This window comes from Peromyscus maniculatus, chromosome 6 (assembly GCF_049852395.1).
Source record: "Peromyscus maniculatus bairdii isolate BWxNUB_F1_BW_parent chromosome 6, HU_Pman_BW_mat_3.1, whole genome shotgun sequence".
NCBI lineage: Eukaryota > Metazoa > Chordata > Mammalia > Rodentia > Cricetidae > Peromyscus > Peromyscus maniculatus.
Window position 1 is genome coordinate 105,353,195 of NC_134857.1, and position 24,815 is coordinate 105,378,009.

The 24,815-nt window shown below is 36.2% G+C and overlaps 1 protein-coding gene across 1 annotated transcript in view; it reads left to right on the forward strand.

Annotated features, from left to right (window-relative positions):
* Window positions 1-24,815, forward strand: part of Ndst4 (N-deacetylase and N-sulfotransferase 4) — a 312,207-nt gene that overhangs the window by 267,332 nt on the left and 20,060 nt on the right. The window contains exons 7-10 of the mRNA XM_006970412.4: window positions 1,242-1,424; window positions 12,925-13,021; window positions 21,959-22,082; window positions 23,926-24,100. Coding sequence (XP_006970474.1) covers window positions 1,242-1,424; window positions 12,925-13,021; window positions 21,959-22,082; window positions 23,926-24,100 — 579 coding nt within the window. The remainder of the gene's footprint in view (window positions 1-1,241; window positions 1,425-12,924; window positions 13,022-21,958; window positions 22,083-23,925; window positions 24,101-24,815) is intronic.

A 24,815-nucleotide genomic window follows, 5' to 3' on the forward strand; every position in this document is an offset into this window, starting at 1 on the left:
CCAATTTTATTTTTCTTTTCCCAAATAACATAAACAACCACATCAAGCGATAACATCTCTCTGAAGTAAGAGAAATTGGACATCTATATGAAACACCAGCCACAGATTCTTGGCTTTTATTCCATATTTGTTTACCACTCAATATCAGATACATGTCCTAATATTATTCTTTGCAATACTATGGAATTATTACTTGAAAATGAAGTTAATGAAGTCCTTAATTGGAATATTTTGGTTGTTATGAAATACTTATGGATCCATCTGGCAACAAAATCCATCTAGATTTTAAAGTGGATGTGTTAGAAAATGATATGAAAACGAAAAACAAGTATAAATTATTGGTGCTAGAAAATGATTGATTCTTTTTCAGACTTGCATTAATAACCTCTGCAACTTAGACAGGATTGTGAAGTTTTCCCTTTATTTAGTGTTTGAGTCTTGCAATGTCTGATGGACTGCATATTAGGTTATATCTTTAATACCATGTAAATTCTTGCATGGTCTTTCAAGAACAGTGCCACATTTGCCTTGTCTGTGGTACACAAAGGAGGACATTGAAATGGCAGAATATTTTAGAGCTCACATGAGGTCTGAAAAGTTTTTAAAGTTTAATGAATATGATAGCTCTTGGCTAATGCAAAAAAATAAACTTTGCAAAATTGGCTTTGAAACTAAATTTATTTTTAATGCAGCCATCAAAACATAAAAACATTGTATGTACTAGTGTGCCACCCTGTAACATTTCTATACATACATTGTGCAATTTTTAAATCAGTTACCCATCTCCTCAAACATTTATCATTTCTTTAACCTTTATTTCAGTAAAGAAACAAATAAAAGCCTCCTTCTAACACAAAGAAACAAGTTCACACCATCAGAATGTGTCTCCATCAGGAAAGGAGTGGAGAAGTTGTTTTATTTTACATGTGGTTCAGTTCTGTCTGGCTCCTCAGTATTCCAGAAATTATTTGATTTGGGGTTTCATGATATTGGCCTCACAATACTGAAATTGGTGCTATACTTCTGGTTAGAAATGAGCTGGTGACAATCTCTAATTCAGTCTTAATTTTCACAGAAACTTAGAAGGGTATTCTAGAAAAAAGTTAGGTGGATTCCTACCCAAAAACATAATTGTACTTCCATTGACTTTCTGAAGTTTGGTGAAGGTTTCCTGAGTCAGACACTGCCACTTCTGAGAGTAAGCCTATGGGACTGAGTGGTCACTGTCATTTCTCTTCCAGATCAGCATTTTCATGACTCATCTATCTAACTATGGGAATGACCGCCTAGGCTTGTACACCTTCGTGAACTTGGCCAACTTTGTGCACAGCTGGACCAATTTGAAACTGCAGACTCTGCCTCCAGTACAACTAGCCCACAAGTACTTTGAGCTCTTCCCTGAGCAGAAAGATCCTCTCTGGCAGGTAACAATTAAACCTTCTCTCCGTGGGGAGGAAAAGCAATGTGTTACTGTTTATTTTGTTTTAGGAACTTATTAAACAAATATTACATTAAATAAATCAAATAAATATGTTAGGGCATATTAAAATGTATATTTAATGCAAAGTACTCCCCTTTCCAATTGTCATATTCTCTTCAATAATATTTTTGCATCTCTTACAATTGAAATTTTTAGATTTGTAGTTTTATTTTGCTTGTTTGTTCAATTCATTTGGAAGCTTGGCAATAAGGATGGTGTTTCATTGGGAGAGTTTTGACCAAGCCAATGCTTTAGACTTACATGTGATATGAGTACTAGCTAGCTAGTTGTAAAATGGTCAGCACTGGACAGCTCGGGAGACTAAAAATTGAAACAGAAAAAAGAGCCTCTGTAATCCAAGATCTTGTCACCATACCCTAATATGTATATGTATGCGACAGAGTACATCAAAAAGCAAAGAGCAACCTCTTGCCTGTGTTCATAAGGATCTGGAGTCTGTTTGGTGCATTTCGCTTTTCTTTATGTCTAACAAATTTCAGTAATGTAAGGCCTATCAATAAAAGAGAGACTTGTCAGTTTTAGGATGACTTTTACTTCTAATTTGACTCTATGTGAGGCCACACAGCTTGAAGGCACCAAATGTAAACTATCTCTTCTTAGCAGTTATCTAGGATGCACTGCCTCCCACTTACTCGGTTCTTTATGCATCAGATTGCATCGACCCACACAATCAATGAGCTGGCTGTGGAGAGCAGATCAGATGTTCCCCTGCTAAGCACTCGGTAGAAAAGTAGCATCATCGTTAATGAGAAATTACTGCAAAACAGGCCTTCAAAATCGTCCCCATTTCCTTTCTTCAGGACGATTTGCTTCTCTTTATTCCATGATCGCACCATACAGTGCTATGTCTATATGGCCAGGGATTCTTTCCACCTGTGTTCATTGAGGATCTGCCATGTATACAGCAAAGCTAGTTCTAGGGCATGCAACAAAGAATAAAATACTGCAATTTCTCTCTATTCCAGCAGAGGTCTTTTACTATATTTTAAAGTGAACTGTTGCCTCAAAACATGTCCTCTTTAGATTATTAGCAGCAGCCATCCACCATATGGGTTTATAGTAGACCACCTATTATGAGGAAAATTAATTATTTTTACACATAAATACACATACATTTGTGTGTATGTATATATATATATGCTAAGTTAATAACCATAACACATATACATCAATAAAAAAATCCAAATTAATAAGTATATTAGATAGGTTGTTGACATATAAATGATCAGTCAGCTCAGTGGCTTCAAGCTCTACTCTGTCTTTTAGGGGAAACATTTCCTTAAACATTGAGATGTATTTTTTTCAGATTATTTGGACTTTCAGGCGTAATGACAAAAATGTTCTGATAATGTTTAGATACTCTTAATAATGCTATTTACCTTTTAAAAATTATTGGTTGACTTACTTTAGTGGTACATCAGCATATGTGTGGCTGCAGATGTGGGTACGCACATCCCACTGTGCAAGTGTGGAGGACAATTTTGTAGAGCAAAGAGTAATAATATGAGATGTTGAGAGCATTTGACTTATTGCAGAAAACTGGATAAAATGTATCAATCAAAAGTAATGTCACAAATGAAGTTGGTGAAGTGATGATAAAGTATGGAAGACTCTGAGTGACCTTGCCCCTGGTTGTACCTACTTTCACATTCACATCGATGAGAGCAATCCAAAGGGAAACGGAAATTACCCCTCATTTTCTACATGAAAGCAAAACCAGAATTACTTAGTAAACATTTTACACCTTTCTCCTCATGACCTAGAATTAGGATAGGCAAATAGTATATCTTTGTTTCTCTTACATATTGTGAAAATGAAACATTCAGGAACCATATTATATTTATGAGTATAACTTCATATTTAGTACTCTTCATAGAACTCAACTGCTATTTTCCTTTACATTTCAATTCACACTTTTTTTATTACTACAAATAGAAAGAAAAAGTGCAAAATGGTAATCTTCACATCTGTTTAATTCTTTTGGTTCCTTATGTAAATTTTCATTAGCACCAACCACTCTATATGTGGGACTGCTTTGTCACTTAATTAAAAAGTGCAATGTGAATATCTGCCAATAGGCAGCATGATCAGCAGCTACAAAATACCTCATGGGAAATTGGTTCTTACAAAGCTGCTTGATGCAGACATGTATATCCATGCACACACAAAAAAAATGTAATTTCCAAACTGGCTCATCAGCTTTGTCTCTACTATATAAGAGTTTTAAAATTACACTCAAGGGATAAAATAATACCTCTTATTGTTTTGATAGAATAATCACTGTAGAATATGGAAAAATAATTTTCTTCTTGCGCGCACGTGCACACACACACACACACACACACACACACACATGAACAAACAAACAACTATTATAGGAACCAAAGCCACAGACATGGAGGCAGTGGGAAGGTCAAATTCGCACATGCTCTAATCGATGCTCTTATGCTCTCAAGCTGTCAGGTTAGCTCAGCCTCAATCTTCCTGCAGCCACTATGGAGTCTCACTATCAACAAACATCCAAGCAAGGAGTGGATTCTTGCTTGCTATTTGTCCAGGGAAATGCTCAAAGAACTGTCTTCTACACCTCTGCCAGTGTCTCCAGAGTTAGAGAGAGAGAAGTGGGGAAGTAAATCCCAGTATTTAATGGCAGGCAACTAGCACTTTGGTTGATTGTAGATATCAAAGCATTGGTTTCTAGTTAGAAATGATGAGATTTGAATATCAGTGCTATAAACAAACCACAAAACAGGCAACACCAGCCCTGTACCTGCTGTTAATATTTGTCTGGCGAAGCAGCAAATGAATGCTGACACGAAGTTACAGATGGGAAGAACAGGACAAGTGAGGGACGTTTAAGCCAATCTTGGGAACTGAAATAAGTCCCTTGACTTATTAAGATGAGCTGGGACTAAATCCAGGCTTTCTTCTTCCTGCTCAGATGTAGTTTGGTGATTTTACACTTAGAAAGACAAGTCTTCTTCTATCACGAGCTCTCTCTTGAAGCTTGGAAGAATCTGATGATGGGTTCAATGGGAATTTGCTAAACCTAAACTTCAGAAATAGTTACATAACAAAGGAAAGTTTTACCACCACGAGATTTACAAACTGCAAAAGCTCCTTATTGTGTTAAAAAAAAGTAACATTGTAGATTGTTTTCCTATTTTAACCACTTTATAGCTCACTTGTAACTTGCTTACAAAATAATTGCAGACATATGCCTATTTTGCACAACCTGCACCATATATATATATATATATATGTATATATATATATATATATATATATATATATATATATATGGTAAAGAAAGAAGTAAAGAAAGATGGTTTATAGAGATAATTCCAGAAACCCTTTTTACAGGACAAAAAAAGAATAGAAAGACATGAAGTTAGGCAAATGATCAATCTCTGAGATAGGGAAGCTCTGAATGGCTTTCTGTCAGTGAACAGGAATGCCTTCAGAGGCAAGAGGCTGAACTTGTTTGTAGGTGAGACTAAAGAAAGGGTTGTCAGTGAATAATTACCCCATTTCAAGAGGAAAATAATATTTTTCAGTTTTCGTCTGTTTATCTTTCAGCCTTTCTAGTGAACTGGTCAATGTAGTTATGATAGAGACTTCAATTTTAATTAACTAAAGGTATCTTAATAATTAAGATATCTTAATTATTTTTCCAATGAAAAGTTGTCTGTATTAATACTCTACTTCTCTTCCCCTTATTCAACAACACTGTTTCTTATACTCTCTGGGATGCTTCTCAGATAATTCTCCCCTGTCTTGATTGTTTAGTGAAGCACACTACCATTTTGATTCTACAAGCTGTCAGAGACTGTGACAGCTGAAGATGATGACATAAGTCTGGAGGTGTTTCATCTCCCATCAATCATCTGCAGATACGTTCTTGTCAAGCACCAAACTGACCGCAGAAATACTTTTGTGCAGCCAGCGAAAATAACCTGCAGAGACCTCCTTAAAAAATGAAAGTTACAGTATCTTCATACTTTATGAAGTAATCATAGACCATATTCAGGACTCCATTTAACAACAAAAAAGAAGCCTGTTTTATGTAGGCTTTATAGAAACTTCTAGTATTTTGAATATTACACTGAATGAATAATCCTGTATTAAACCAACTGATTCATGAGAGTTCAAAGACCCAGATTTTTTGACTTGGTTATTTATTCCCTGTAGGATAGTCATAAAAATGCAAATAATAGCGGAGAGTTTTGTGTGAGGGGGGCTGCAGTCATTTGTTAACAAAGGCTTCTGGGGTTTTTTTATGAAAACATTTCTGAGAAAATACTAAGTGTAACCACTCACTTTAATAAATATGGGTCTAATATAGTAAGCAAGACAAGGATAATTTGAATAAATTAGATACCTTGTACTTATAGTAGCATTGTTAAAATGTTCAACTACCCCAGTCACCCACAGAACCAAGGCCCTTTCCCATTAGCCCTAATCCACAGTCTGGCTGTTATTCAATGACGTAAGAGTGAACTCTGAAAAATAATTAGACCACCAGGTGCCACAGGAGATCTGGAAAGGACATTCTTATGGATCAGCACTCTCGGGAAGGCCGGGCTTTCCTGAGCCTTTGAGGAACTCAGGAGAGGATTCTTAAAGCACAAACAGAATCAGGATCTGAGCTGGTGTCTGTTTCAAGGATGCTCCATGAGGATTTGTTGATGGAAGCATTGAGAATAAACATCCCTATCTTATTAAAATATCTCATCAGTGCATGTGGATTGTATTAGGCATAAATGACAGTGACAGAAAGTTGGAAGTCACTCCACTGTGCGATGGAGCCTGAGTAACGGATCTTTACAGGCATGTGCAAGGCAGAAATGTAATAAGCAGAAGCTTCAAAACAACACTGCCATGTAGGGACAGGGAAGAGTAATAGTTCAAAACCTTTTTTTTTTTTTTTACATCACTCCTTCACCAGTGAGGGTGGAACAGCAGAAGGCAAGCTGAAGGGAAATGAAGAGAAGAACAAACTCCGTAGAGTTTACAGTTAATGAAACAATTCTGCCACCATTAGGGTCTAAATAGGGCCTAGCTACCTGGAACAGGCATGTGACCCATATGAGACCAACCAATCGCAAACTGAGAGTTCACTGGTGGCCTGGGAGAGAAGGGTAAAGTGAGAAACAAAACATGTTCAGAGGGACAAAGAAAATGCAGGTTTGGGCTGATGAGGTCTCATGGGAACAAAAGTGGTCTTTCTGCCTATGATAACAAGCCCTTCAAAATGGAGTAGGTGGTATAATGTTTTCAAAATCTGTATTTTAGGTCTTTGTGGGGAGGGGACTTCATTAGCATTGACTTCTGCTTTTAAGTCTTGCCTTTTGCTTCAGAGAACCTTTTACCCACCCACTTTACTTACTTAAAAGTAAAATTGCTTTATATAGTCCATGTACCAAGCCCCTGAATCACCTCGTCCTCCTGAGGGCAGAGTAGCAGATTTTTAGACTGGCACTGTAACCACAAGCTGCTTGCAGCAAATTTAACTTATTTTCCTTTTCAACATTTAAATATATCTATCTATATGGCTAGATACAAAAGGCAGTAACTTACTGTTTATTGTGATTTACTATTTTCTGTTTATTTCAGTTATGTAGGGAACAAGCATATTGCAGAATGAGAAGGGATCTACATAAGTGTCCTGTCATGTCCTGAATTTTAAAATTAAAACAATAGCAGGAGAACAGAGCATAAAAGTAGAGGGAACTGCTTTGCTGTGTAGATGTAACCAACCGTCTTATTAAATAATAAACACAGAACCAATGCAAAGAAGAAAGCCAAGAGGTCAGAGCTAAAAGCTAAAAACCTTACCCTTCCTCTTGCAGTGGTCCTACCTCTTCGAAAGAGACCTACTTTCTGTGTTTCTGTCTTTATAAAGACTTTTTGTTCTGCCTTCTCATTGGTTGTAAACTCAACCACATGACCACCTCATCACTGCCTGTCTGTACAGACCTCCAGGTTTTCTATGATTGGTATTGAGATTAAAGGTGTGTGTCTCTAATACTGGCTGTATCCTTGAACACACAGAGATCTACCTAGCTCTGCCTACCAAGTGCTGGGATTAAAGGTGTGCACCACCACAGCCCTGTTTTCCTATGGCTTGCTAATAGCTCTAACCCCCGGGCAACTTTATTTATTAACATACAAATAAAATCACATTTCAGTACAAATAAAATATCACCACATTACTGCCCTCTGCTCCCTGGAAATACTCTGTGAACTTCATTCTTTTTGTTAAAGTCTGGCTCTTTGTCCTTTCCTCTCCCACAACAACACAACACTCTGTCTTCTCTCTTTCCCTCCCTCCACTGTATCTCTCTCTGCCTTCTCCCTCTCTCCCTCCTCCATCATCCCTCCCTCCTGCCACCTCTCTCTCTCTCTCTCTCTCTCTCTCTCTCTCTGTCTCTCTCTCTCTCTCTCTCTCTCTCTCTTACACACACACACACACACACACACACACACACACACACACACACACAATTTAACTTCATAGACAACACCAGCTTCAGATTCTAAATATGAACTAACTTGCTGTGTGACCTTCAGTAAGACCAAAATAAAACCCTTTGCATCTTACCTTCCTCAGCTATAAAGAAGGGATAATAAAATCTGTCTTGCCAAGTTACTTTGAGGATTAGAAATAATCTATGTCAAGCAAATACCTGGACTGCTGAAGGTGATCAATAAAAGTTGGACATTATATTTATTGGCATTGAAATAAGACAGTTATCTTGAAGCTCAGCATAGGGAAAGTCTAAGCAACTACTACCAGAATACAAAATAGAAAATGCAAATGCTTTGTCAATATAGTTGTAATTAACAGGCAAAGGGGGAAAGATGCCAGGGAAGAGGTGACAGCAGAAATACAGGTAGCTGGAAAGTCCCAAGGAGACAGAGCACAGTCATTAAAAAAAAGAGAGTCCGCTGAGATGTGAGCACTTGGCCAGGACTGTAACAAACCTGTGGGAAGATCTGAAGTGAAGCCAACTCTTAATATTAATGAAGCATTTGGAGTAGTGTGTATTCCACCATCTTAGCACCAGATAATTGTATCTATAGCTCTTATCTATCAGTACAATATCTGAGAAGAACATCAGTTTAACTAGTATTATTATTTAACAACTATAGTGATCTCTCTCTCTCTCTCTCTCTCTCTCTCTCTCTCTCTATGTGTGTGTGTGTGTGTGTGTGTGTGTGTGTGTGTGTGTGTGAAAAAGAGAACTCTTTTTTTTTTAACATGGGCAGCACACATGGAGGGAAGATGATGACCTGTGGAAAGTTGGATCTTTTCTTCCACCATATGGACTCTGAAAAATCGAACAGGCTTGGTGGCAAGCCCCTTTACCCACCGAGCCATCTTGTTGGTACAGAAAGCTTTCATCAGTTTTAAAGCAGAAATCTTTCTTAGGGTCCTGTTTTCTAGGTAGCCTCCCTGGAGTTGTGAGTAGCAATCTAGTCATCTTTGTTTTCCATAAAGCAGAAGTCAGGGCAAGAAAGACATATACTGTGATAAGTGAACATAAAGTAGCCTTCTTGAACATACAATCGGTTTGTACCTGCTCCACAATGTTTTCTGTGCCTTCTGGAAGTCGGGGTATGAGTCTTTCAGTCTACAAGCATTGATTAAGCATCTCATGTAGCAATGAGGGACACAGATGGAGGAGGCATCACTCTCAGAGAACTCACAGTCTTGTAGATGGACTTCTGATCAACTGTATAAAATTACTGGAAGCATGAACAAAATAATTTTAGGTGTTGAAATATGAAGAAAGTATGACACAAAAGTATCAAAGACAAAGCAGGAGGGAGAACTGTCTATGTTCATAAGGGAAGGCAATAGACCCATTGATAGTTGCTCATAACATAATCTATTGATTAAATTAAACTTTTTGTTCAAGATGTATTCCTAATAGGGCAAAAGGAAAGAAAAAGCTGGTATGAAATATAATAATAAGCATTTTCTTATATACAGAATGATTTTATTGTTTTTAAACCAGTAACAAAAAAAAGCATATGTGGTAGAAACTATTAATCATTGTTTTACAAATAAAGAAACTAAGGTCCAGGGATTTAAGAACATCAGTTAAAACATGGTAAGCCCCTTGGGCTCATGTTCTTGCTGACTGGGCTGAGAGAAGTTTGCAGTGGGTATTAGCATAAGCCAGAAAAAAAATGGCAAAACTTGACTATGAATTGGTTGAAAATTTTGGCATTGAATGAGAAAATAAATTATTCAAAGATTCTGAAGCAGACTCTCCTATTTCTATGATAGAGAATGGAGTGTGACTGATGCACTAGGTGGTCTGAGCAATCTTAATTCAGACAACACTGCTCAGTGTGGTCCATGAGAAGGCTTGAACCTTCTGTAGTTGGTGTACTAATGAGAGAAGAAGCATATGCAAAGGGCAACTTGACTATATCCCCTAAAGAACACTGGTTGGCTCAGCTGTTGTTAGTATACCTCACAGCAAAATATTCTAGTTGAAAAAGAAGTGTATTGATCCATGTTCTGTCACAAGCTCCTTTTTTTTTTTTTTTTTTTTTTTTTTTTTTTTTTTTTTTTTTTTTTACAGAAAAGAACTTTGAAACACATGCATTAGATTGTGGATGAGGTTGTATAGTGACATTAAAATATACCTTGTTTGAAACAAGATAGAAATGTGATTCTCACTCCTCTAACTATACGAAGGGGAGCATTGTAGGAAACAGATATCTCTGTTCCATATAGTAATCTAATGCCTTGGGCCGGTAAGTTCTTCTACCTATGGTTTCCACCTCTGAGTACAAGACAAACTCATTCTTCAGTTATAGCCATTTTATAGCCAACAATAACTGCAACATGGAAACACACAGAGATAGTGGCTTTAATCTTAAAAAGATACTTCATGTCATTTGTCTCACTTTCAATTGTTTAAAACGTTTTCACCAGAAAGCAGATTCAAGAGAGGTTGTGAAATATAATCTCTAGTTTGGAGACCTGTGTACTGAGCAAAACAAGGATTGCTCCATTATTAAATAAAAATACAAAATAAAAAAGATGAAAGCTCAGTCTTCTTTGACACTGTGAAAAACATGGCTAGAGAGTTAAGCTAAGCCTAGACTGTGGAGGGTAGAAGATTTAATAATGAAGGGAAATATTGTAAGAAATGGATGATAGTCAATGTAAAATGGAATGTCTGTTTTTTTTACATTTTAAAAGAAGGAATTTTGACTTTAACAGCTTGCATTTCACTCCATTTTTTGGAGTTTTCTATGGATGAATTTATTGGACTTTTCCAAAGTAAATTATCACATACTTCAATTGTCTTTACGAATTATTGGTCTTTAGCCAAAAATGTGACATCTGTGTATCAGTTCTCCTCCCAAGGCTCAGAAGTAATGGAGCAAAGTAGGGAAGAAAGTTTGCAAGAGTGAGAGGTAGTGGGTGACTACCACCAAACTGTACTCAGGATACAACTGGCAATTGCAAGTGTGAGTTCACAGTGTTTATGAGAGTGCTTATGCACTTACCACTTATCAGAGTACTTATGTACAAGACCTGTTCAAGATCATGCTGGACAAAATCCTAGCATGGATGGGTTAGGTAGTACTGCATTCAAATGACCGACGGCCATAAGCACTTAGTGGGGTGTGACATGCACTGGGTCTCATTTCAGTGGCTTGCCAGGCATCATGTGGCAATTGATGCCATAGTGTCAGGAGTCATCTGGGATACATAGCTGAAGCCCCTTCTTTGCTCCAGGGCCACATTCAAAGATTTCTACAAATCTTGCTGCCTCCAAACCCCAAAGTAACTGATCAAGCACTCTGCTTTCATTTTAGCAGTAAGGGTTGATGAGGTAAAACTCACCTTTGCCGTGGACAGGATGCCCCAGCATTCTTCAGAAGTCTACAATTTTTTTTTTTTTTTTTTTTTTTTTCCGAGACAGGGTTTCTCTGTGTAGTTTTGGTGCCTGTCCTGGATCTCACTCTGTAGACCAGACTGGCCTTGAACTCACAGAGATCTGCCTGACTCTGCCTCCTGAGTGCTGGGATTAAAGGTGTGTGCCACCACCGCCTGGCCACTTCTAAAACTTACAAGTGTATCAAACTCTTTGAACTAGGCATGCGTGAACTCCATAATGTCTTTATGTTAGTTTGGACTGATTTTGAGTCAGTGTCTTCATTTTCCCAGCTAGTCTTGAACTCATAATCTTTCTAACTCCACTTCTGCCACTGAAGATCACAGGTGTGTATGGCTACCTGAGTTTTCTTCCTCTCGAGTGCATTTTTCTTAGCCAGGCACCCAGAGTGTCCTCTTGCTTTTTTTCTGGTGCAATGAACACTATGCCAGTGGGCCATTGAGATGTTTTGTGAGACCTCTAGATTATATGAGGAATTAGCTTGAACCATTTTTTAAAAATATGCCAAAATGTTATTTGGAGAAAAAATATTTTTACCAAATGAATTATAAATGCTTAAATTTAAACATATAAAAAGATTTAAAGGTATAGTGACATATATTTGTAATTCCAAGTATTTGGGGGCTTAAAACAGGAAGAGCACTTTAGCACAAAAGTTTGAGGCCAGCCATGTCACAAATAAATAAATGAATTTTTAAAGAAAAAAACATTTCCTTGAAATAATTTTCTCCATTTTAATACTTTTACCTTTTTATTTTTTAAATGAAAATTTAAATCAGTGAGATTAAACAAATTAACTAATAAGTGTTGAAATGACATAAAAGGTTTCAGTTTTGCATTCTCTAATTGAAAAATGGAGACTCATTTGTGTAAACATTTCTTGACAGATCTAGCATTATTAATTGGATAAATGTCTACTCTCTCCTAGAAAGAATGTAATATTGGAAACTATGTTTGTTTGTTTTTTTTTTAACCTGTATTTGTCAAAGTGGTAGGAAGAATCATAATTCAAAACAACTCATCTAACAGGTATTACCTTCAGAAACATTTCCCAAAGAAAGTCATCTTGTATTGAAAATAATGTACCCAGCCTCTAACATATAGATATTTCAATGTTGAAAAAAAAAGAAAAAGAAAAAGAAAAGAAACTGGGAAACTACAGTCAAGTGAGGCTCGGTCAAGTTAAAACCTCTTTGATGCACAGACATAAAACACAAACTACAGAGAGAGCAGAATCTCCCGTTATTATCTGTCACTGATAACACGCACATCACAGCAAGACTGATTTGAGGCTGTGCTCTATGCAGCCTTGGGTAGGGGAACCAGCTAATCACTGCACCAGGAAAGGATTTAAGAATCAAAGAAACAAAATGGGATTGTGATGCCCAGCTCTAGGAGATCAAGCAAGAATCTCATCCTGTCTTACTTGAAACGTTGTTAGGACATAGCAGCCAGGATTCAGTATTCAGTAAGATGTATTATTCTTTCCTGCAGAATCCATGTGATGATAAACGACACAAAGACATCTGGTCCAGGGAGAAAACTTGTGATCATTTACCAAAATTCCTTGTCATTGGGCCTCAGAAAACAGGTAAGCCTAGGCAAGGATGCTTCTCGACTTGCTGTCATTATTAAGTTCTTGTGTCCTAACAGCATCGAATCTTGTTTTGTGACCTATGCAAGTTTATTGCTGAACTGCTGTACCTCCTCACAGGACACCTTTTATCCTACAAGCCTTGAAAAGATCCTGATGTTGCTATTTATTAGACTTAAACTTTAAATGCTTTTGCTATGGAGTTCAAAAAGGTTTTACATATGTATCAAAGTTTTGATATTTTTGAGTTTAAGTGTCACCGTTTCCCTGTTTTTTACTTTTTGTGGCTTTGCCTAGTTAATCCCTGAGTTAAGTTATGAAAAGGTAACTTATGGTTCAGACTCAGACTGTTTTTACACTGTACATCAGCATTGCATTGATTTCTGTTCAGAACTATGGTTGTTATTACTCACAAATTATTTTATATGGGTTTTGTTAAAAAAAATCATTAAGTATTAACGTGCAGTACAGTTGTTTTCTGCTATGCCCCAATCTCCCCAGCCTGTTCTCCCTTGGTATTTTCTTGTGCACTGAAGGACAACTGTGTAAGGATGTAGTAAAAGAGAATGAAAGTATTTCACCAATGAGATGACACTTTCAATTAGAATATTTTATACTTTCTTCAGTGTGTGACAGTTTTATATACTTTGCTTATATCCTGATTAATTAAAGTTTTTATTGAGTTGCTGTATCTTGAATTCACTACTTGGACTTGAAGCACCCTCGTCAGGGAGAGCCCAAACCATAACACAAAGCAAACATTCACAATAAATAAGCCGCAATGAAGACATTTGTAATACAAGCAAGTAGATCATTTTAAAGGTTATGGGTAAAATTTCTAGACTATTAGATACTGGTTGTTGAAATTTTTTCTTCCTCTAGGAATATGAATTGTGTTACAACAGCGAATTAACACATGTGCAGGGAGGGTAGACAAGCAACACATATTTTCAGATATATCATGTTTTTGTTGTTTAAAATGTGCATTAATTTCCTGCCAACTCCCTACAGCACTACGAACTTGAGAATAAATAGCAAAGAAATAAAACATCCCTATGTTGTAAAATTTTGTTAAAAATTTAATTTAAAGACAGACTCTCTATCATTTGTCATTGAATATTATTACTGCTTAGTTGTGCTACAAAACCACACGTTATTAACTATAAATCTTCCTCCTTATTGTTTATATTTATAAAACCAATATGTTATACCTTTAGATTTTAATATGTGGCCTAGTCATGTGGCAATGATAAAGCTTTTAGCTGTTTTTTGTTGTTGTTGTTGTTTCTTTTTGTTTTAACTTTCTGAAATAAAATAAGAAGTTAAAACATAGGAATTGCACATCTATATTCACATGGCATGGTTATATTATTTAATATAAAAATTGTTCTAATAATTTGAAAAATCCAATGATAGATGCCTGTTTTTGATATTAGTAAAACATCCACTGCTGTCAAGAGATTGCAAATCTCCTGAAGGGAAGTCACCAATATCCTGTAACTACCCACCTTTGGGCACACTCAAATTTCAGTGACCCCTAATGATGCAGCCACCCCTTATAATAAATATACAGTACAAAAATTGCCCTTAAAAATCTGCTTTTTACAGTTGTCGTGAGACTAGAAGAAAGTCCCATTTTCCCACTACTGAATCCTAGATGGGATCCTCTGCTTAGATCAGGCAGGGAATGATAATGGACCAAGACAGTGGAGCCTGGGACTTCAGGCAGCTCACGCTATCTCTCTAGCCTCCTCTAGACAGTTCTGCACCTTCACACTTGGAAGCATTATTACTAGTGTGAAAGAGGATTTCCAATAGTGTCACACTTAGCAGATCATTTGAAGTGCCATTTATTCAGTATTAATTTCTCATAATTTGGCTGGCTTAGTCTGGCACATTAAAAGTAAAGGTTGTTTGTGTAAAAATAGATTCTCTTGGTTGTTACTAAGACAAAACCCTTTTCTCCAGTTCCACTAAGTGCACCAAAGGGATTGTGCAACAAATGGTTGACAAGAATGATAAAAACAGAGGACAAAAATAAAAGCATTTCATGGCAGCAGACATAGAATTCATGGTTGATAAAGAATATCAAGCCATAGATTTCTTGTTCCTAGTGGAGTGCATTTTCTCTGATACCAGGGGAACAAGAGGACACTTCACATCTTCCGGATACTGTTGGCATGAAGGTGTAGGGCTCAGATCACAAAGGCAAACCTGTCTCAGTACAATTTCACAGCCATTGAATGATTAAAAAATTCTTTATTCTGAGTGAGGTCATAAAGTATCTATTATTGGATATTCAGCAATAACTTTAAAGCATTCATTTATCCGTTCCCTGATCCAACCATGCTCAACCCCTAACACATATTAAGCTATCAATTTTCTCAGTTCTCTTGTAGGTCTTTAAAAAAACTGAGTCTATCAGGTCGATCCCAGCCCTCGGGGGAGACCTTGATCTGGAGGAGGTGGGAATGGGGGGTGTGCTGGGGGGAAGGGGAGGGGGGCAGGAAGGGAGAGAACAAGGGAATCTGTGGCTATTATGTAGAACTGAATAGTATTGTAAAATAAAAAAAAAAGAAACAGAAACAAAGAAGACAACTGACACCCACCTCTGGCTGTAAACACACACACACACACACACACACACACACACACACACACACACGCGCACACACACACACACACACACACACACACACGCACGCACGCACGCACGCACGCGCGCGCGCGCGCACAGGAGATGCTATGAGATCTATTCCCTAAGAAAATTTCCATTTTAAAATATCTCAAGTCCATAACCCTAGGAAATCATTTTACCTTGACCTGCCCTCTGCTTTGGAACTCAATACTTTTCTTTTGAGGCAGTTAGGAGGCATTGCTATCCTTGGCTCTTCTCACCCTGTAATCAGAGAACTAGATCACACTCCCTTCTTAGTATTCAACATATTGCTGGCTGCTTGGTGGTGTTTAGCCAAAATACTGTCTTTCCTTAATCTATGTGAGCCTCACTGCCTCAAATGGCTATCTGTGGGCTTTACTGTTACAGCTGCAGCAACAAACTTGCTTCTGAAATATGCTTTTTTTGTTATTGTTTCTTGTTTAAATAAATTTGAAAATTAAAAAAAAAATCAAACCTCTTTGCACCCCTCCCCTCTAGTTTTCCTCATCACTATTTAATTTTTTTGTAATCTGAAAACGCAATTAAGGAACCCTGGATTTCATGTTCCCTTCCATTTTCCAGTCTGCCTCTAATTCACTTTTCTCTGGAATGTGTGGTTCTTCCTCTCACATTTTCTCCTTTGTGATCTGTTGTTTTCAGGAGCAAATCAGATTAATTCTTTGAGACTCCTCTCCTAACTTTAATAGCTGTATTTTCTACTGTGTTTGAGATGTTTCTTCTGGCTGGCATTTAACTTCTTATCAGGTCATGCTCAGTTCTTAACCATCTCCCTCTCACTCTCTTTCTCCACTGATTTGTGTTAGTGGTTATTTCTTAAATAATAAACATTCACATGAATATTAGATTTGCCTAAGGAGTTTTTCTCATTGAAATTCTTTCAAAAACAGTTGGCTTGGGCTACACTAGGATAGAAATAAGATGTAAGATCCTGTGTACCACACCTGCATTTCTCTGAAATTATAGTTCTAGACACTCAGCAATGGAGATTCATAGCTTTAAGCTTTCAAAGCTGGAAACCAACAACTGTAGGTGCTCAGATCTGAGGAAGCCGTGAACCTTTAAAGTCAGGAGTTATGCGCTCTGCAGCTGTAGGCCACAGCTTCCAATGGCAGGATCCTCCACATTTGAAGCCCTCTGGAACGTCAAGACAACAAAGCTCACTGTTTCAGTGATTTGGTTCTTTGTAGCTTTCTCTACTCAGGTCTTATATCTTCTCTCCAGTTGCTTTCTAATATTTCCACCATTTTTGTAGTTTAAAAAGTATCTGCTGCCAGACATGGATTGAAACGTTTTTTGCCACATCCTGGTAGCTGAATAACCAAACAGTGAGCTTTCAAAGTCAGTAGCTCTGAATTGTGTAGCTAGTGTTGTGGTATCTAAGCTTTGAGTTTTAGAAACCACAGTAATAGCCTCTGGAGTCACTACCTGGACTCTTTCTAGATGCTGGTGTTTAGAACTGGAAACCGAGATTTCCATCTGTTTTTATTTTTACTATGTCAGTTATCACTATTCATCATGAAAACAACTAGACAATGAAAGATGACTAGGGAGCATGCTCACTGGGTATGAAGACCCAGATTCAAGATTGCTCCCCACTAGGGACTCTCCAGCCACCACACTATAACATGTACACCTAGAGCCCTGGCAATAGCCTGACTGAGACACTCCAGTTGCCCTCACTGTCTTTGTGACCAACAACCAGTCCACATTGCCTTGGTTGTCTATGACTTCTTGGTGTGTTTCTCCTATACAGATTGACATATTCCTTCTAGTATTATCTGTAGAGCAAGCATAGCAGTCACAAATTTCTTTATCTTGTTTTCACTTATTTCTCTTTCAATTTTTTGTTGTTGTTGTTGTTTTGGTTTTTCAAGACAGGGTTTCTCTGTGTAGCTTTGGAGCCTGTCCTGGGACTCACTATGTAGACCAGGCTGGCCTCAAACTCATAGAGATCCACCTGCCTCTGCCTCCTGAGCACTGGTATTGAAAGCATGCACCACCACTGCCCAGCTTCTCTCCCAATTTTAATGGATAATTTTGCTGGGTATGATAGTCTGGGTTGATAGTTGTGAGTTATAGAACTTGTAAATATGTCTTTAAATGCCTTTTGGCTTTAAAGGTTTATGTCAAATTATCAAATATTTAGGAAGTCACTATGTTCAGGAAGGTACTACTCCATAGCAGGGTTAGTTATGGATTTCTTCTGTTTGTCTGCCATTTGAAGTTACTGCCTCTGTCCTATGTCTTCTGTTTACAAAATACAGCCTTTTTATCTTCAGCAGTGTGGCCAAAGAGCTTGGAACAAGTCTCCCCTGGCAGGGAAAAACTTTGGAATTTGTTGACTTCATAAGTCAAGTGAATCTCACAGATATCTACAGAACATTTCACCTAAACACTAAAGAATACACATTATTTTCAGCAACCCATCTACTTTCTCCAAAATTGAACACATTTTAGGACATAAAAAAAGTCCCAACACATGTAGGAAAATTGAAATAACAACATGCATTCTGTCTGACCACGCTGAAATAAAACTAAGTATTAACAGCAATAGAAATGACAGAAACAACCTGAACTCATAAAACCAAAAACACCCTCTTGAATGTTAACTATATTTGTGTCAAGGAATTGATACAATCTAGAAGGATTTTTTAAAAATTCCTAGAATTTAATGAAAATGAAAACTTAACATACCAAAATATATGAGATACAACAAAACTTATAGTACTTTGGGCCTAAATCAGAACATATGAGAACTCTCAAATCAAAAATTTAATGATGCATCTTAATGTCTGACAAAACTAAAACAACAACCCCATAAAATAGGAGAGAAGATATAATCAAAATCACAGCTACAATCAATAAAAATAGAAATAAAACATTACAAAGAATAAATGAAATAATGAGTTGATGCTTTAAAAAGAATTATAAGATTGACAAAAATTTAGTCAAATTCACCAAAATAAATAGGAAAAGATACAACTTAACAAAATTGTTTTTGAAAAGGGAAAGACTTCCATAAAGCCTGAGAAAATTCAAAGAATCATGAGAACATACTTTAAAAATCTGTATTTCAACAAACAGGGAAATCTTAAAGAAATGCACACCTACAAACACACACACACATATAATATATACCTATGTATATGATATGTGTCATATAGACATTATATATGTGTGTGTGTATCCTACCAAGCTAAATAAAGATAAAATAAATTATTTAAATATACCCATAGTATTCAATATGAAAGAAGTGGTAATTAAAAATTAATTAAAAAATTCTCAACTGAAAAATTCAAGGGTCAGATGGATTTCATACATAATTCTATCAAAACTAAGGGAAGAACTTACACTAATACTTCTCAAACTATTTCATAAAATAAAAAAATGAAAGAACACTTCTACATTCTTTTTACAAAGCCAGTAACACACTGGTACAAAAATTTGACAAAAATTCACTTAAAATAGGAAATTAAAAGTCAGTCTGGCTGCTGAACATAGATGTAAAGCCTCTCAGTATAATACTTGCAAACTCAATTGCAAACACAGCAATAAGGTTATCTATAATGATCATTCGGTTTCATCCCAGAGATGCAGGGATTTCTCTATATACATAAATCTTAAATGTATTTGACCACAACTAACCCACAGCCAATATCTTTTTAAATGAGAAAAAGTTCAAAGCATTTTCATTAAAATCAGGAAAAAATAAGGATGTCCACTCTACCCCTATGCCTGTTCTATATAATATTTGAAGTCTTAGCTAGATCAATAAGATAAATTAAGGCATAAAGGGGATACACATAGTAAAGAAAGAAGTCACAATATCCTTATTTTTGCATATGGATTTCAACATAGAGACTCCAGAAGAAAACTGTGATTTATAAATACATTCAAAAAAGTAGTAGAATGCAAAAAATTATGATACAATATTTGGTATTTTTCTATATATAAATAACAAACATATTGAGAATGAAATAAGCAAACAATATCTTTGAATATTCAAATATATGGGTTTCTTTGGAATACATATAGAGGTCATGTGAGGGAAGCTTTCAGGAGTGTGTAGATAGACTACAGTGGTAAAAAGGATCAAAAGAGAATAATAGAACAGGAAGAGTTAGATCAGGAGGGGGGCAAGGTGGAAGAGAAAAGACTGAGAGAGATAAATAGTATAAAATTCCTTTCAAAAAAGTCATATAGAAACCCATTGCTGTAGAAACTTCCTAAATACATGCATATAGGAAAAAAGTTTACATGTAGTTATCCTAGAATAAGGCAATCAAATCCCTACTAGGCAACATAGGCTGAAAATAGCCATTGTCAAAAACTGCAAAGAAATACCATTTTTGGAGCTATTGGAAAGTAAGGTCTCATTAACCAAACATTACAAGTCATTGCCAATATTCTTGGTTACCTTATAGAACTTGATAACAAAACTCCATTGCTAAAGATATCACATGCTTGAGTCATAGAACATGCAGAAATCAAGCTGTTACTGATCCATAAGCTTCATCCATTCTGGTTGGCTTACATGAGTCTGAATGATGCTCTGCATGCTACTGGAAGAGAAAAGAAATCATCAATTTTATCCAGCTCTGCATTCTGAGTAATATATAACTAGCCTGGCAAGACACACTGGAAGGAAGGAGGGAAGGAAGGAAGGAAGGAAGGAAGGAAGGAAGGAAGGAAGGAAGGAAGGAAGGAAAGAAAGAAAGAAAGAAAGAAAGAAAGAAAGAAAGAAAGAAAGAAAGAAAGAAAGAAAGAAAGAAAGAAAGAAAGAAAGAAAGGAGAAAGAAAAGTTTCTTGTGTCCTAGTTTGTGTTCTATTCCTGTGATAAGGATCATGACCCAAACAAACTTGGAAGAAAATGTTTTATTACTTACATGTCCAGATCACAGTTTATCACTGAGGGCAGGAACTCAAGGCAGAAACTTGGAGTCGAGACCTGAAGGAGAAACCAAGGGATGTATGCTGGTTACTGGCTTGCTTCCAAGCTCACATTTATCTGTTTTTTTTTGTTTGTTTGTTTGTTTTTGTTTTTTTTATTTCTTACTTCCCACACTACTTCCCCAAGGGTAGCTAGGCCCTCCCACACCAACATTATACAAGAAAATTCCCCTTAACCTAGAGTATAGGCCCAACTTGGCAAAAGTATTTTCTTAGTTGAGGTTCCCTTTTCCAGATGTCTCTAACTTTCACCCAGTTTCTGCTTTAGTTTTTTTATTTAAATTTTATTAAGACAAACAAACAAAAACCTAACCACTGTAGTGTGAAGGTTGCCTTAGAACATTTGTCAAGGAAGAAATGTCTTGCCTGAGAGCTCCCTGCATAAGACATCCATACATAGTGGTTAGAGTCTTTGACCTGTCATTCAAGAGGCAGAATGGCTGTTCCCTATAATTTTGTTTATTCAGAGGATTAATTAATTAATTGATTAATTAAAGGATATTTATAAAAAGATGACTCAAGAAATTAAAACCTGCAACAGTATTTATCATTGCTTAAATACCATCTACTTGCCATTTAAGGAGAGTTTTGTTCCTTATTTGATTCAACCTATCAAAAGCCACATACTTAATAAATTTCCGTGTAAAGTGATGGACCCCTTAGTCTGCTGTTTATTAGTGTCTTTAGCTACTCAAGCCTTTGTTCAATCCTTCTATTACCTATGTTCTAGACTCAAGTACACATGTGAACAAAATTATTAAGGTAAACACGTGGTTTTCTGATCAAGAATTATCAACAATCATCACTCCTATGTCATATAATGAATAAAGTATCGACTTGTATTAAGTATTTTTTATCTACTTGATTGAAATTAAACATCAACAATGATTCACCAGATTTAGGTGCCAAAAATGGAGAGGCTCTCTATGCCTGTGGCACTCCAGAAGGAAACTGAAACACAGCTTTCTGCACTTCTACCTCATCCACTTTACTTTGGCTGTGTAGCAACATTAAATAAGATACCTAGATAAATAGAATCAAAAAAACTAATATAAATATATTTGGATTGTTATTTAGCGTATTTGCTAGACCAGTCACCAGAGCAGACCAGTCCAGGCACCTTCTGGACCACTGCCAGCAGTCCAAGGTGGATTGTTATTAAAATGAAGTACATCTATTTAGTGATAAGGAAACACTAGAAAGAATTGTTCTACTGAATTTTGTTTTTGGTTAGAATATGACATTGATAGTCCAATCTTTTCTTTTACTGCCATTTAACATGTATCTTCTTTTCTTTGTAATAGGAACAACTGCACTTTATTTATTTCTTCTTATGCACCCTTCCATCATCAGCAATCTCCCTAGCCCAAAAACCTTTGAAGAAGTTCAGTTTTTTAATGGAAACAACTATCACAAGGGAATTGAGTGGTAAGAATAACAACAAAAAGTGAACTCCAATATTAACACATGCTCCATCATTGCAGAGCAATTACAGATGTGTGCATGGCATCTGCATAATTACAGAATAAATTTGTTATGCTCAATTCTACCACAGTGAATTAGAAATTAATTTATAATGATGATATGTTTAATCAGTGTTGCTTATAATTTGATTTGGACAGTGCAATAATGATAATATTTTTCTGGTAAGTTAATATGATTGAATAATGAACATTGCAGGGTATTTTTCATCAGAATTACTCATAAAGATATTTAAAATTCTCTTTAAGCATACTCTTATTTTACAGTTTCTCCATTTATTTTATTAAACACATAATTTGTCTTCACAGTGATGCCTGAGGTTGCTTTTATTTTGTACTCTGGGACATGTGTCTTCATTAACCACATGAGCAGTGTATGTTGTATTGCAATGTAGGCAATATTTGTCATGCAAACTATAATAGAGCTTTTCCTAAACCATATCAATTCCACTCACACACACAAAAGAAACATTAATTAGCACTTGATAAATGATGGAAAACACTTAAAATAACAATACTTTCCATAAGCTGAAATAGAATAAACATAATATTGGAGTTGGTATTCAGTCTGGTGAATTTTTCTGGCTGTATCCTAACTTTCCAAGAAATTATGATCTTAGATTTGATTTCCCTGGATTTACACTCCCAAGGAATATAAGGCAAATCTCATATGAGGAAAATTCCTTTTGATGCACAATTTGTAGCATTTAATTTTGTGTGTCACCATAACACAGGAACCTTCTAGAAATAAGACCCATCAAGGGCAATGCCATTGGGCAGATCTTACTTCTAATCCTGAGTGAAACTGTGTTCACTCTGCATCTGAGATGTTGCTACCCTATCTCTCGTCTACATTTTGGAATTACACACAAATTATTAAAGAAAGAAAAGCAATTTTCTCTTATCTCTGAGCTCAAATGGAACACGAATTTTTAAGCAAGAATACAGATGAGATTCTTCAATACTCTTCATTTGGGAAACATAATAACAAATGTCAAAGAAGAAAATAAGTGCCTTCTATGAATTCTTAATTGCTCTCATTATTTTTTTTCTAGAACATTTGAGGGTGAGAGAAGTGATGAGCTGTAAAGAGGGTTACACACATAATTAAAGCTTTGTACTGAATTAGCCTCAGAACATATTGATTCCATAATCTACACGGAGAGGAACGTTCTGACAGCATATGGAGGAGTGAACCTATGGAGGCATTGCAGGATCAACTGACAGAAAATAGCCCCTTAATTGCTCTAGATAAATTATCATGTGCTGATATTACTGCATATATTAGCAAATTTTATTGAAGTTAGAAAGGAGAACAGCGATGCTTTAATCTGTTTAATTTTTTATAGCTGTTTTGACTTACATGTCTTGTGAACTTTAATCTCACCTTAAGAATCTTAGCATTCAAATTTGCAAACACATTTACTATTTAAAGTTTCATTCAAGCGAGATTATACAATATTGTATTTTTCAGGCATAATCTGTAATTTTAGGTTTGGTTTGTGACAGCAGAGAGTATAAGCTCAAATCCACCGTATTATCCCATCATTCATTTTCAACTCAATCTATCTTGCTCTTTCCTTTGCCTTAAATAAGTTATAAGTACATAACATTCTGGGTTGCTTTCACATTAGAAGTACACAGCATGATGACTATTTGGATGATTTTGTAATGCACTAATTTGAACTTGATGCAAACAAATGTAAGACCTGTTCAAATTCCTCCTATTCAGAGGATGACAGAATGAAAAATATTGCCCAGATTAATTAATTATCTTTTCTTACCTGCAGGTATATGGACTTTTTCCCTACTCCTTCCAACATTACCAGTGATTTCCTTTTTGAAAAGAGTGCTAACTATTTCCACTCAGAAGAGGCTCCAAAGAGAGCTGCATCTCTTGTTCCCAAAGCCAAGATCATTACTATCCTTATCGACCCCTCGGACAGGGCATATTCTTGGTACCAGGTATGAAGAAAAGTAGTGCTGAGTACATTCAGGTGTAGCTTGTTTTAATCATTAAATAAAACCCAGATATGCTAAGGAGTCAAGTGCAAAAATTCCTATGTCAAAAATCAGACTGTCTGTCTATCTATCTGTCTATCTATATTGTCTGTCTATCTCTCCATCCATCTATGCATTTTTTTCATTTAAACATTTAACTCATGCAGAATTGTTGAATGGATTTTAAACAATAAAATGACAGAAAAAAGTAATAAACAGTGTGTGGTGGTGGGACACACCTTTAATGCCAGCACTTGGGAGGCAAAAGCAGATGGATCTATGTGAGTTCAAAGCCAGTCTAGTATGTAGAGCTAGTTACAGGACAGCCAGAGCTAACAAAGAAACTCTTTCTTGAAAAACAAACCAACAAAAATAGTAAACAAAAGAACTGACAAATTTCCAAAATCATACAAACGTGAAGTTTTGGTCCATCAAAATGCCTTTAAAGTAAAAGTCAGCTTCTAAGGAGTACATCTTTAACAGCACAAGGAAAATTACTTTGTGCCTTAATTTATGTATGACCTCCAACTTGTCAAAAGAATAAATACTAGTATCAGTAAACAAGTGAGCAAAGGGAACAGACTACTACATATCAAGTATAACCACTCAATAGTTTATGTGAAAATGGCCAACTTGGAGGTCAATAAAATATAAATTAAAATGGAATGCTTTTTTAAGA